The sequence below is a fragment of the Leptinotarsa decemlineata genome, unplaced genomic scaffold (assembly GCF_025532065.1).
Source record: "Leptinotarsa decemlineata unplaced genomic scaffold, Ldec_3_MD MMD2_tig00078422_RagTag_RagTag, whole genome shotgun sequence".
NCBI lineage: Eukaryota > Metazoa > Arthropoda > Insecta > Coleoptera > Chrysomelidae > Leptinotarsa > Leptinotarsa decemlineata.
In genome coordinates this window covers 5,290,556-5,304,112 of record NW_027412747.1, presented here as the reverse complement: position 1 = coordinate 5,304,112, position 13,557 = coordinate 5,290,556, and the positions used below count along the sequence as shown (strand labels likewise).

The window sequence follows — 13,557 nt, the reverse complement described above, 5'->3', positions numbered from 1 at the left end:
ATCCATCCCGAAAAATTCCACTTATTAATAACATGTTCCAGGAGAGATATAGCAGTGTGCAATTGGGGCCCACCCGCTGGGTGGGCCCCAATTGCACACGGAAAAAAAAGATTTGTTACTTCAAAGAAATTTATTTAGTCTAATTTATTTCATCACATTGATTAAATATCATTCATTCCAAACGACGTGTGTATTGTATCGATTAGATGATAATTCTGCGTCGACAAAATGAAATTCTCATTTTGATTTCTCTAATATTTCAATTCAAGAGGTGTTTTACTTAGTCAAATGAATTGTGGATCATTTCAAGAATAACATTTATTAAGTTCTCAAAATTATTCGGTTGAGTCAAACAATATAATTTCATCAAATCAAAAGTACGTCTGTTGAATGAAAACTTTCCAATTCAGTTTAACACTATGGGGTGCTGTTTTGACACTAATATATAATTGAATCAACTGAATATTTATTTTCACTTCAACAATACATATCAATACCTTTAACTAATTTTGGAAATAATTTCAAGACTATAGATAATGTCATTTCAATATTTTTATTATTTGTTGGTTTGAAAAATTAAATTGTTTCCTTGAAAGAAATGATATGGTTGAAATACTTCTAAGGAATAGAGTGCCGGTCGGCACCATTTGCGTTTTCACAAGAACGTAAACTAATCACGAATGGAATAAGAATTGAAAATGTGTTTTGTGTTTTTCAAGGAAATGACGAAGAGGTTTACAGTTTCTTTTTGATTATACGTGGATTGAAGTTTTTCAGTGTTTTCACAGGTATGTTGATAATATACTTTTTTTCATTCCATATTTTGAAATAATTATGAATAGCATGTATTAAATAAATGGACATCGTTTTTTTCAAGCACGTGCCGATACATTTTTCTCGACAGCTATCTATAAAAGTGGCTTGAAGTTCTCATTGTTTAATGTAATGACTGATGGAAAGCTTCCATGTTTTCAATTCTGTTTTTAAGAAAGTAGAAGTTGTCGAGTGAAATGATTATCATTGAGAGGTAGGTAGGTATGCATACACTGGGTACCTAGTTGATCTTTGATCTTTGGATACAGAGGTATTGGACATTTTCAGAGTAAATACAATTAAAGTGTTTGCCGCAGAAATAGGTGTAGGTATACAATGTCAGCGAAGAGCTGTACCTTTAGTTCGAATTCTAAATTTCTTACATCATAAATAATTGAATGGTGCCGTAAACAATGATTTCATTTTCATCATGATAGTATATACTGAACCCTTGAAGAAACCTCTTTTTAAGATTTTCCTTTCAAAGAACATTGTGAAATAATCACAGTTTTCTCTTGTATTACTTTATTAAAATCAGTAATACCGAAAAAGAAAAGTTATTTGTAACATATTTACAGAAATGATGACGTCCAATAAAACTGTACGAACTCAAAACATGGAATATAATCTCTTTTATTTTTAGACATGGAGGAATTTCTTAATAACTTGGGATTAAATGACCTGATTGGCATTTTTAAAGGTGAAAAAATACATATATTATTTATTCTCTAATAATATACTTGAAACACATACTTTTCAGACAGAAAATGATGAAACCTTATTAGACATAACTAAAAGGCTCACTGATGAAGAAATGAAAGAAATGACTCCCCCAATTGGCAAAAGAAAAATATTCAATCAAGGAAGCAATTGATGGAATAAATTAAGAATTATATATAACAGAGGTATGTCTTTCATTCATAACTTTAACAATAAATATGTATACCATTACAATTAAAAACATATTCATTTTTCTCAAATAACTATATATTTTTGCGATTTGCTGTAGATACTTATTATCATTCAGGTCTATACCTAAGTAATTAAATGCTAGAATTCTTTAATTTAATAGATTTGAAGGCCTGAAAGTTATGATTGGAGACCTAGGTAAATTTTGTCATCACAGTCATATTTCTAACCAAATTTTTCTGTGATGAAGTACGTCATTGTTTTTTCCTATTATCAAAAAATAAGGGTATCTCCTTTTGTTAAATTGGATTTGTAAAAAAAAATAATTATATTTTTATATTTCTATGAGATAATATCTAAGCTAGTTAGTAGAAATTGATCCAATAGAATTATTGCGAAAATGTAGACTATCACTAATCTCTGTTCTCTTTCATTTTAGATCATTACTTCAGTGAAAGGTTTCGAAATCAACTCTAATTGTTTTTTAGTAGATATCACCAATAATAATAATAAATAATAAAATATGTTAATATTTTATATTAGGATTAACCATTTGTGAAAAATTTATATTTTCATTTAAATAGTTGTAGAAGTCTATTATAATTTATTAATTGTTTGAATAAATTTGGTACTAAAATTTCTCGATTTTCATTTATATTTTACTCATTCTCACGTTGAACAATTTTCCATGGCATTTACATAATCAGTATTGAATATGAAATATTATCCGCAAGACTCCCATCAGCAGCTGATTAAAAAATCGTGATACGTAAGTAGATCAATAATCCAGTTCAGAAAATGATACAAAGTGTATTTGTTGTATTGAGAAATCGGGTTGTAGAACAATTATTCAATAACTTGATCTATTTTGATTAGAGATTCATGTAAATTCAATCACTGACTCTGTATTTCGGATTCTGCCGAAAAGTACTTTTCTCAATATACTAAAACTATACGTAATGCTTTTTATCTACAAACTTAAAAAACATATTGAAGTTTTAGAGAAGAGAAAAGTAATTTTCAGTAGAACTGATCTGAAATTCCATTACTACCAACGAGATGCTGGTACTCAGATTAGTATAATATTTGGTTAATTAAATCCAATAACCAAATTCAAACAAGAGGGAAGGATTTTGATTTGTAACTTTATTTCATTTGGTACATCATTATTCATAATTATTTTGAACTTTCGAAATGCTTTACTCTATCAGAAAGATACTCACAATGAGGTAAAAACATTGTTCGTTCAATTACTATTCATTATTTGTTCAACAAAATCATTATTTTAGTGGAAATTTTCCCATTATCCAAACAAGCAAAGTGCTCCATCATCCTGCAGATATATTATGTTTCTTCAACATAACTTTTACTCAAATAGAAAATACATTTGATTATTTCAATCAGATCCACTATTTCACCCATCTTTAAATTTTGTTTGTTCAATAGAATATTCGAATTACTCTAAATCATTCTCGCTATCAATTAGACAAAATATTACTTAAATTCAATTCTTCTTTCAATTGAAATAACTAATGGATGTGATTGTTTCAATGAAATATTTGTTTGATAGAATGAACATATGCTTGAAGAAATAGTTAGGAGTCAAGAATTCTTTTTACTTGCATCAACAAAATATTTTGTCGTGCATATATGACACTTTTATTTCTTTGAATGAAGTGAATTTTATTTCATTCAACAAATCTTTTTTTTTTTCGTGCAAACAACAAGGGTCCTTAAATTCTAAAGATTATGTTCTAGATTATAATTTTCATTATAGTTTGTACTACCATCATTTGTTATAAAATTGAAATTTTTCATCGATAGGATTGCAACATAATATGATATATGAAAGAGAATTGATATAAAATGTCACTTACTGAAACGCTACCATCTCAATAGTGTACTTCAAAGTTTTGAGACTGGACTCTTCTCTTAATTCGTTTTGGATAACAATGATAACATAAAGAGAGGAAACACTAATTTTTTTCCCAACACTACAAATCTATGTAGGTATTATCTTGTTTCCATCATCTCATAATTAACGATTGACAAGGAGAAAACCAAGAAGCCTGTTTCCAGAAAAACTTATCTTTCTTCAGAATATTCATTTTTATATTTGAATACAGGTACATATTATGAGTTCAATGATCTCAATTCAAAAACAATCACCAGAAACTGAATACTTTTCACGACGCACGTTTCACCAACCAAGTTGTCATCTTCAGAAAATTATTAATCAAAATCTTGAAATGAAACAGAAAAGTTTTGATTATTCCATTTCTGTTATCAAGTGAATCAATATCAATATTTAGTGAAAAAGGTGAAAGTACCGAAAAGCTAGAGATTATTCAATATTCGTTAGAGTGTAACTTGGGTAACATTTAAATTCTTGTATTTTTTGAAACACCTCCAAAACATTTTCGTATATTGGCAGTATGTTTTAAACGCCGCTAAAATTGCACATGGTTACGCAACAGTACTGATGAGAGTTATCAGATCAAACACTATCAAAGGATGGAAGTATTACGTTCCAGCACAATTGACTATGCAGTATGGAATAATAATGTCATAAAACTGAACTCTGTTGATATTTTTCACATAACATCTGACTTTGCCAGATTTGAAAACGAAAATACAATTTAATGTCAATTATCTCAATTCTTTCATACTAATATTCATCATGGGCGCCTACAAGATCTTGCATGATAAAATAACTTTGTGAATGAATCAATCTGTTTCATCAACATACTCGAATGTTGTATGATAATAGCAACCACCGTAGACAATAGTCACCAAATTAATAAACTTTTTATTGAGAAGAGCTTCACTTCATACTATCTATGCGTATAAATGTCATACTGTGATTATGTTGTCAAAAACTGTAGACTTCTTTTGATTCAAATAGAGGTTTTGGTCTGAACGTTACCCTGATTTCAGTGTCAAATGTTTTATTTGTATGCCAGGATAATATATGTTTGGTGCAGGATTATGTGGCAGATCATTAATATCGATTTGAAAAAATGTGAACAATGCAAGACGAAATCACAGATTCATTTGCAAAAGTGTCAAATCATAGACATAATTGAACAATAAGAAGATTAGTATTATTGTAAAAAATGTGGTAAACTGGTGAAGTGCCAATTGTGAGCAAGAGTTTTTGCTATTACGAGTTGAGATTCTTCAAATACCATCACACTTCCGAAACACTTTCGAAACTTTTGATTTTGAAATCATAATGCTTCAAAAATTATCGCACTTTGATTTGTTCGAGTGAAGTTATGAAGAAAATATTTTGTATGGTCACCATTCAAAATGATACGCAGTGGTTTCTCATCCCAGTTGAAATCTTGATTGGGAAATACTTTGGCGTTGGACCATTTCAACTAACATTGTACGGTTTCGAATGATTCATACTTTGGCGTTGAATTTTGGCGTTGGTTCATACTTAGCCGATGGACAATTTCAACTAGTTCATGATCAATAATACAACAGGGCTTCTATACTGCAGGTGTAGAAATAGAATTGAACCTATATACTCTTTTTTATAAGACAGAATATTCTGATCACTGAGGACTCTCTTGTTGGGGTGGAGTTGAAAGTTCACTTCCAGATTTTTTGCAGTTGAAAAGTCAATGCGTTATATGAAAAATGTCGCTTGAATTGCTTTTCATTACTGTTATTTTTACAATTTTTATGTCATATTGATAAACTTTGGTTATTTCATCTTCTTTCCAATTTGGGGTCATTAATTTAGTATTCACATAGGAATTTTGGAATTGAGACCAGATCAATTTCCGATCGATTTTCCTGAAAACATGGATATACACACTAGGAAATTTCCTCCCTGTTTCTTAAGATATTCATTCATCCATTTTTTTGAAGTTTTAATCTTTCAGAATATCCATTTCTCTTCATCTCTCTTCATTTTTCTGTACTCTGGAAGACCTTGATTTCTCTTCTTGTTTCAAGATTTCCATTCATTAAAGAAACAAATATATTGTTATTATTGATCTTTATATGAGAGTCTGAAATAATTCTTATTTCCCTTTGTCGATTTGTTACCTCCGTTTGTTCAGAAGCAATACAGATTGTGGAACTTCCAGTAGTAACATTCTAGAGAATGAAGTGATATTTCGAGTGACGATAATTTTCACTCTCTCGTTTGATTGTTGAAAGAACCCTACAAAACTTTCCTGGATACCAGATCCATCGGTTACCTGATTTCATGGAAAACTCATCCCAATTGAAAAATAAAAGTTTGTTACTTTCAGGCATGAAATTCGGCAAACGCTAGATATCAATATCCGTATCCATATAAAAAAACTTCACGTGGTTTACAGTGCCTGAAGTCTTTTGATTGGAACAAATTGTTATATATAGAAATGAAATATTGTGTTCCTCGCATATCAGCTCAGCCTATTTCATATCACTCATCATACTTTTCATTCCGCAGGGAACGCTATTCTTCCAAAGGGCAGTTCTGTTTATTTTACTGCTCACTACATACATCGAAATCCAAAATACTGGACCAATCCTCTGAAGTTTGATCCGGACAGATTTTTACCGGATGAAATAGCAAAGAGACATCCATGCACTTTCATTCCTTTTTCATACGGTCCCAGGAATTGTATAGGTAAATATTTCTATAACTGTGACACAAAAATCTGAAATGTTTTTTTCTGTATTCTCTTAATGTTGAATTCAACATTATTCAATTGAGGCATCATATTTTTCATTTTCATATGAAAATATGATAGTTAACAAAATTGCAATACATCAATATATGTGACTATAATTATTTGTAATATAATAAGTACTTCCATTGGCTATATATCGAAAACTTTTTGCATAATAAAGGTGAACAAGCAGCTTCAACCTTTATACTCTACTCCATTTGAATACTGAATACAAATTTTTTATTGAGATGTAACATTTATTCCATGCAACACCATTGTTGTAATGAATAACTTTGAACAATCACATTGGTGTGGTTGATATCACCTGCTTCACCGCCTTGTACAACATAATTACCCCGTTTGTTTGATGGTGGTTGACAATGTTCAATGTAAATTTCATTAGTTTGGACTTTCATTGTCAAATATGATATGATTTGAAAGCTCTGAAATAACATATGAAAATCAAAATTGAAAAGAATAGCTGAAAATAACAATAATATTATGCAAAAAAAAATTTGAAAATAAATTATAATAGAATGAAAATCAAGCAGAAAATTGCATGATCTACGAAGAAGAGAGTGCAGGAATTGGAGCATTTCCTCTCAAGGCAGCTGCTTGAGCGTGTCCCCGAATTGAAACTCGTTCATCAAAAGGAATATATAAAAGTCACAGAGATCTCTCCACTTTCTTAACAACACAAAGATTGGCCAATGCATAGGGTCTTCTTCAACAACATTGACGTGCTCGTCTTATCAAAGCGCCGGACCTACGATTTCCTTAGGTCGAGTCGGCTGAAGTTGAAACCTCTGTGGCTCGTGATGGCCTGACAGAAGGGTGTTTTCAACACCTCAGTTTAAAGATGTCGCGTTTTGAGTTTAGAAGTTCCAGACAAAAGGAGCAGGGCCTGCCGCGAGACGCCTGAAACCCTGATGCACTTGCTGTTAGCATGTCCAGCATATGCGGTCTCAGCCTATATTCATCGACATAACGCGGCCCTAAGAGTGTTTTATCTCCACCTGCGACACTTTTGCGATTCTGATGAAAAATCGGTGTTGTACTTTCTTTCGACCATGAGAGCAAGAAGATATTTAGGACTTACTATTCAAGGACTTGAAGAGTAAGTACCCGTGAATACCAAATGTTTTCCAGCGCATAATTCCAACACAGATAGGATGAGCAACTATGAAGTTTGGATCGTTGTAGCTTTGAATGCTTGTTGAAGAATGAAGCGTCATTTTATTATGATTTCTTCAAACTAAATAATTGAAAATCACATCATTCAATGCCAAGCACTCAGTGTGGTGGTGATCTTTCGCTGGACATGAACTCCAGTAAATTGCTAATAATATATATTTCTGTTATGAAATAACCTAAATTTTATATTTATTTTTTTGGTAACTATTTAAAAATACTTCCTCGATTTTATTTTCTTATGATTTCTTCAAATTATATAATTGAAAATCACGTCATTCGATGTCAAACACTCAGTGTCTGGCAAAATAGTTACAGTTGAGAACAAAAAAGTGGATGCCAAATATAAACCATGGGATATTGTTGAATATAATAAAAATAGGGGTGAGATTGACAGGATGGCTTATTATACTTGCAGCCGTAGGAATGCGATTTCATAGGAAGCTTGGTATCCACCTAATACTCATACACAGGTTGCCACACAAATATCTGCTCTACAACTAGAAATCTGGAAGACGATAATTCTTCCATGATTTTCATAGAGCAGTTATAGAAACATTGATATCTACTAGATTTTTCTCACTCCATCCTGCAATTTTCTCAAGATTTTCATTAGAATATAAAACTTATCGTTGGCGGTGAACATATGATTTGACATAAGTCTACTGTACTGCCATCAACCGAACAAAATATTGGAGTTAGACAGCGTTGATGTAGAATAGAAAAAGAAGGTTGAAGTAAGTCTGAATCCCTAGGGACTAATAGATTTGAGACCTTCCAATAATTCGGACTTCTATTGTCCACTATAATATAAAATGATTCGAAATCCGTGAAAGAATCAATAAAATTGAATAGATTAACTAGAAAATAACAATTATATTAAACTGAAATTACAATGAAATAAAATACAAGCAACCACTAAAAATTGAACAATTCACAATAAATTAAAATTGAAGCAACAATTGAATATTAACAAGGAGTGAAAATTGAAATCGGAAGATTTTAAGGCAAATTACTTCACGACGTTTCGATTGTTATGTTTTATCAAACGCTCCCTCGATATTAATGAATATACCCAGGGTGGTTTCTTTGTTGTCTAATGATCTTTCGATTCTGCCAACCACATGGTGAAGAGCCGAATCAGTAGACTTTCCCGGAGTATATGCATGCTGATATGGATGAAGTGGGTTGTGAACTAGTACTTCATCTCTTATATACTGCAAACATAGCCTCTGTGTGAATATCACAAATATCACAACCAGGTGCGGTATGAGAATATCCAATCCCCATTGAAGTAGGGCTGGTCTTTTATCGTCAGGTCCTGGTGACATCAATTACTGCACTAGCAGATTTCTAGTCGTATTGTGGGGGTGTTGTTGGTACTTCCATGCAGTTCGTCGTTCCAAGAAAGACAGAACCTGGGAAGTGAGTTTCCATAAGAATCTCAGCACTTTCTTGCAGGTTGGCGGCTTTGTCGCCATTTTTCCTCGTCAGGAGGCCAATACTCTAATGGTGGTCATTTGAGAGTGCCTTCTGTAGCCTAGAAGCTAGTGGAAAGTCTTCGACTGCCTCACAATAGGCTCTCCAGGCTTCTCTTTGTTTTTGTTTGCAGACTTTTTCGAACTCTCTGAGGTTGGCTTAAAATATTCACCCCAGTCCTCTCCGAGTCTTGTACGTTTTGCCTTGTTGGAAAAGTCTTTCTCGCTGTCTTCCTGGGGTGTTCCAGTTCAAAGCACCACCGTCTGTTGGTTGTGCCATCTGTTTGAACCATCCTCAATGGACAGGATTCCTTGTAGGCAATGTCTATTTTGTTTTGGATACCTACCGTGTACTTTTTCAGTTCTTCATTATTGCCAGGAGTCAGGACCTCTGTTTCCCGCAGAGCTCCTTCCAAGAGTCAATTGTAGAGACTTGTCCTCTTTAGGTCACGGGATTTTACAGTGGTCCTGAGATTCTGGCATACCGTATAGAACAACCAGCGGTGGTCTGACATAGAAATATGGTCCAACACTTGCGAGTCCTGGATTTTGTTTGATATTTTGGCTGTCGTCAGCGTGATATCTATTAATGTTTGAGTACGAGCGTTGAAAAGTGTCGGCTCTGTGCCTCTGTTCAAGATTGTTAAATCTTTCTTAATTATAAATTCATACAGGTACTTCGGGCGTTGATATCCATGCTGCCCCAGCTCAAGTGGTGAGAGTTTGAGTCACAACCCATTATAAGCTCCACTCTCTGGTTGAAGCAGTGATTCAGTAGTACCTCCATTTCTATGCGAGTATCAATGCCGTATATTCGTTTTTTCCATCTGAATATTCCACTTTAACTGCAGTGACGTCTGAGGTGCTAAATTCTGCCATCGGAAAAGTTCTGTAATTCCTAGGAAAGTAAACAGCAGTCCTAGGTTGCTGATTGCTTGGTAAGCTGAAAATTTGACCAGTTAGGCTACTGAAACCAGTTACTTCATTCTTTTCAATCCAGGGCTCCTGGATCAAAGCTATTGCATCCCCCAATACATCAAGGTGGCGACATAGTGTTGCCGTTGCCGCCTTTTTTTGTTGGAGGTTGCATTGTTTCATTTTTACCTTTCTTCCAACGTTCTTGCCAATGAGTTGTTGGATTTGAGGATTCTTTTAGAGGTCCATCTGCTCCCCCGCAAGGGGGAGGCAGCCTCGCTGCATTTAGGTGCCTCCTCCGTCAGGTCATCGACTGTCATCTATTCAGATGCTTCGACTTCCTTTTCGGGACTCATGGTGGCCTTGGGATCAATATCCATTCAAGATGGCTAAACTTCCAAGGACCTAGTGTCTCGAGAAATACCCTTTGCTTCTTTACGTGTTTCATTATAATTTCAATTTTTTTGCCTAATATAATTGTTATTTTTCAGCTCATCTTTTCAATTTTATTGATTCTTTCGGGGATTTCAAATCACTTTTTGTTATATTACACAGTGGAAGTACGAACTAATGAACATGAAACCATGAAACATTGTCAACAATCTTCAAACTAATAGATTTGATGGTGAAGGTTTCTGAAAGATAACCAACGATATCCACTTTTATATTTTTGGGAAAGGTCTTACGAGTAGCATTGTAATGAAAGGATATGGCAAGCCTTATAGTCTCTTATTTTCATTCAGTGCTCCGTTCATTATATCTCATACCGAATTTGTTGGGCTTCGTTGATCTATGCAGCAGTAAAGATTGAGGTAGATAACATTTTCTCCAGAGACATAAAAGCTCTCACGTTCATATGAAAATGTCGGAGTCTGTTTAAGTATGACATTATACCTCTCTCAAAGCTCAAAGTATAGCAATGCTTATTTTCTTTCAGGATGGAAGTACGCTATTTTCAGCATGAAAATTATCATCGCAACGATCATCAGAGAGTTCAAGATATTCACTGAATATAAATCCATAGAGGAAATAGAAGTGAAATTATATATGCTCAGTAAATTGAAAGATCGCTCAAAATTTTGGTTGGAACTCAGACAGTAGAAATTATTGTATTCGTTTATGTATTCAAAGTGTGTTTGAAGGAGCAGGAATTAGAAGCTATCATTTTTCATCTGAACATGAAATGAGAGTTCCACCTCAGAAATGTTAAACTTCCACGAGTATAAATATTCTTATTGAAATATATTATTGAAATTTCATGATTTCTTCTTCATAAAAATCGATAGTGTAATGGGTTCATTAGCGCACTGGTATGTGACCTAACTGGGGCGATAACCCCAGTTAGTTACCTAACTGCGGTGATCTCCCCAGTTAGGTAACGAATTAAATCAGAACGTGATACATCCATATACCAAGTATGCGATTGCTGACGTGGCAGACTTGTACAGTTGTAATCAGTGTTGCCAATGGGGAATGTTCCTCCTGACGAAAATCAAGTAGTTTTCATAAAAGAGCTCTAAAACAAAAAAAAATATTTGAATACTTGAAAAAGAAGAATGAAATAATACATTCAACATTCGAAGGGATTAATTTCTAATAAAGGACAATGAATCTCTTACCTGTATGAGACAAACAAAGATGACATATTTCAGAGGGGTGCTGTTTTGTTTAGTTATGTTCAGAGTTCCGAGAGATTCTGTGACATATTACATTTTGTGCACCTAACCTATCTTACTCTATATGAATAAACAACAAAACAACTGTTTTCGTAGCTTGTGGAGGTGGTATTGAACTATAATTCATTTTTTGCCTCAATTGTTGATTCATAAAGATATATTTTTTAAATAGAATATTTAGGTACGTATACATTATTTCAACTTGATATAGACGCTGTTGCCAATATGTGAATTAGAAACAAATCCTTTTAAAAATTAAAACCCAACATTTGAAATATCAATTTGAATACTTTTCGGAGTGAATTTGAAAAACTCAAAAATTAAACCCAACTTTATTTTGTTCAAACTTTCATTTGCTATAATAACCCAAACTGAGGAACATTCCCAATTTCAATACATTCGTCGAAAATCAACAACTATTGACTATACGTACTTCATTATTTTCTAACGCCAAAACGAAATCTGCTTGAGAAACCAGCTACAGCTCGCAACTAATCGGGTAATAATAATTGAATAGAACTGGCCAATACTTGATGAAAATCCATATCAAAACCAAATAATACACTTCATTTTATGATTTTCACTATATAGGGTTTCACAAAAACTGCGACACGTGTATTAGCTAGGTAAAAATATTCTGCAAGTTCAATATTTGTGTGAAAAGGGGTTATATGCTCACAACTCGCTCCTACACACAGTTCGTTGCAACAACAATAATACTTCTCAGAAGTGCACAAATAGATTTTTTATTTAAAAAAGTATCCCTTTTACCAGTTTTACTCCACGGAAGAAATTGAACTCCGTGAATACGACAATTGAATCAATTATTTATGAAAAAATTATAAACCAAGTCACCAAGTTACCTATACATAGAGTGCCGACGTAAATATTCCCGCCCGCGTATTTACATTTGTCCTCTTTTAATAGCGCGGGTGCTTGCGGTGGCGTGCGCATGCGCTCCGACATCCGCTTCCGCATATTCAGGACGCCGCAACGGCCACCTGGCCTCCCGGACCTGAGTCCCAGGGATTTCGGGACCCAGACTCTGTCCGAGTGCGACGTGAGGCTGGTCCTGTGCCTGGCGTAGCTCTACTCTTCTCGACACAGGTACTTGGTCAAACTCTTGATGATGTGGCACACCTGTCCCGCCATGAGGGTCTCCCCAAGCTCCAAACTGCTTCGAGACACCCCCCTGACTTCCACCACCCCCCAGCTCCGCTGGGCCGTCAGACGTGCATTTCTCTGAGCAGAGCGACGCTCCTGCGCGTGGCTCTACCCATTCGCCTACCAAACCGCTAAGGGTTTGTCCCTGTAGGCGTCGCAACGCCTGGCGTTGAACGACCTCTTCGTTTGTTTGACCTCTCTCCTCTTCTGCGTTTAGCGCCCGCCGGCGACCCAGATTTGCGTCCTCTAGACCAAATCTCCACTCTCTTTCTACGTTTAACGCCCGCCGGCGATCTGAAGATGTCTCCCTTGCTTCCGAAACACCCTGTGTTTCGGACAGCCTTTCTACGTTTAACGCCCGCCGGCGATCCAGATGTAAGTCTAATCGACCAGATCTAACCTCCATCCTTCTTAGGTTCTGGACTTCTTGTCCGTTTCTCCTCGAGCATTCACTCTTGTTCGTAGTCAACAATGGTGTTGTGTATTGGGTTTCATGCAACACAGGATGGCTGTACACCCTGTGTATCTCAACGCGTGGCGTTTCCAAATAAGTTGGAAACACTTCCTGTCTTTGCCATCTCGGCATCTGCACAGGCACAGCTCTCATTCTAGGAGGTATTTGTGTCGTATCTCGACATTCTGATTGCGCCAATCTCGGCATATAATATTCTACATTCCTTTGTCTTTCTGTGCGGAACTCCATTTGAGGTGCACTTTGTGGCCTATCTTCAGCCT

At 34.7% G+C, this 13,557-nt stretch overlaps 1 protein-coding gene and 1 long non-coding RNA gene across 3 annotated transcripts in view; both read left to right on the top strand.

Annotated features, from left to right (window-relative positions):
• Positions 1 to 11,239, top strand: part of LOC111510187 (cytochrome P450 4c3-like) — a 118,218-nt gene extending 106,979 nt beyond the window's left edge. For both annotated transcript variants that reach the window (XM_074186180.1, XM_074186179.1), the window contains exons 11-12: positions 6,176 to 6,355; positions 10,920 to 11,239. In XM_074186180.1, coding sequence (XP_074042281.1) covers positions 6,176 to 6,355; positions 10,920 to 11,083 — 344 coding nt within the window. In that variant the 3' untranslated portion in view covers positions 11,084 to 11,239. The remainder of the gene's footprint in view (positions 1 to 6,175; positions 6,356 to 10,919) is intronic.
• Positions 178 to 2,249, top strand: LOC141487277 (uncharacterized). The gene is made up of 4 exons (XR_012468303.1): positions 178 to 788; positions 1,457 to 1,513; positions 1,574 to 1,718; positions 2,162 to 2,249. It is a non-coding gene; the product is annotated as an uncharacterized lncRNA (long non-coding RNA).
• Positions 11,240 to 13,557: the final 2,318 nt, after the last annotated feature.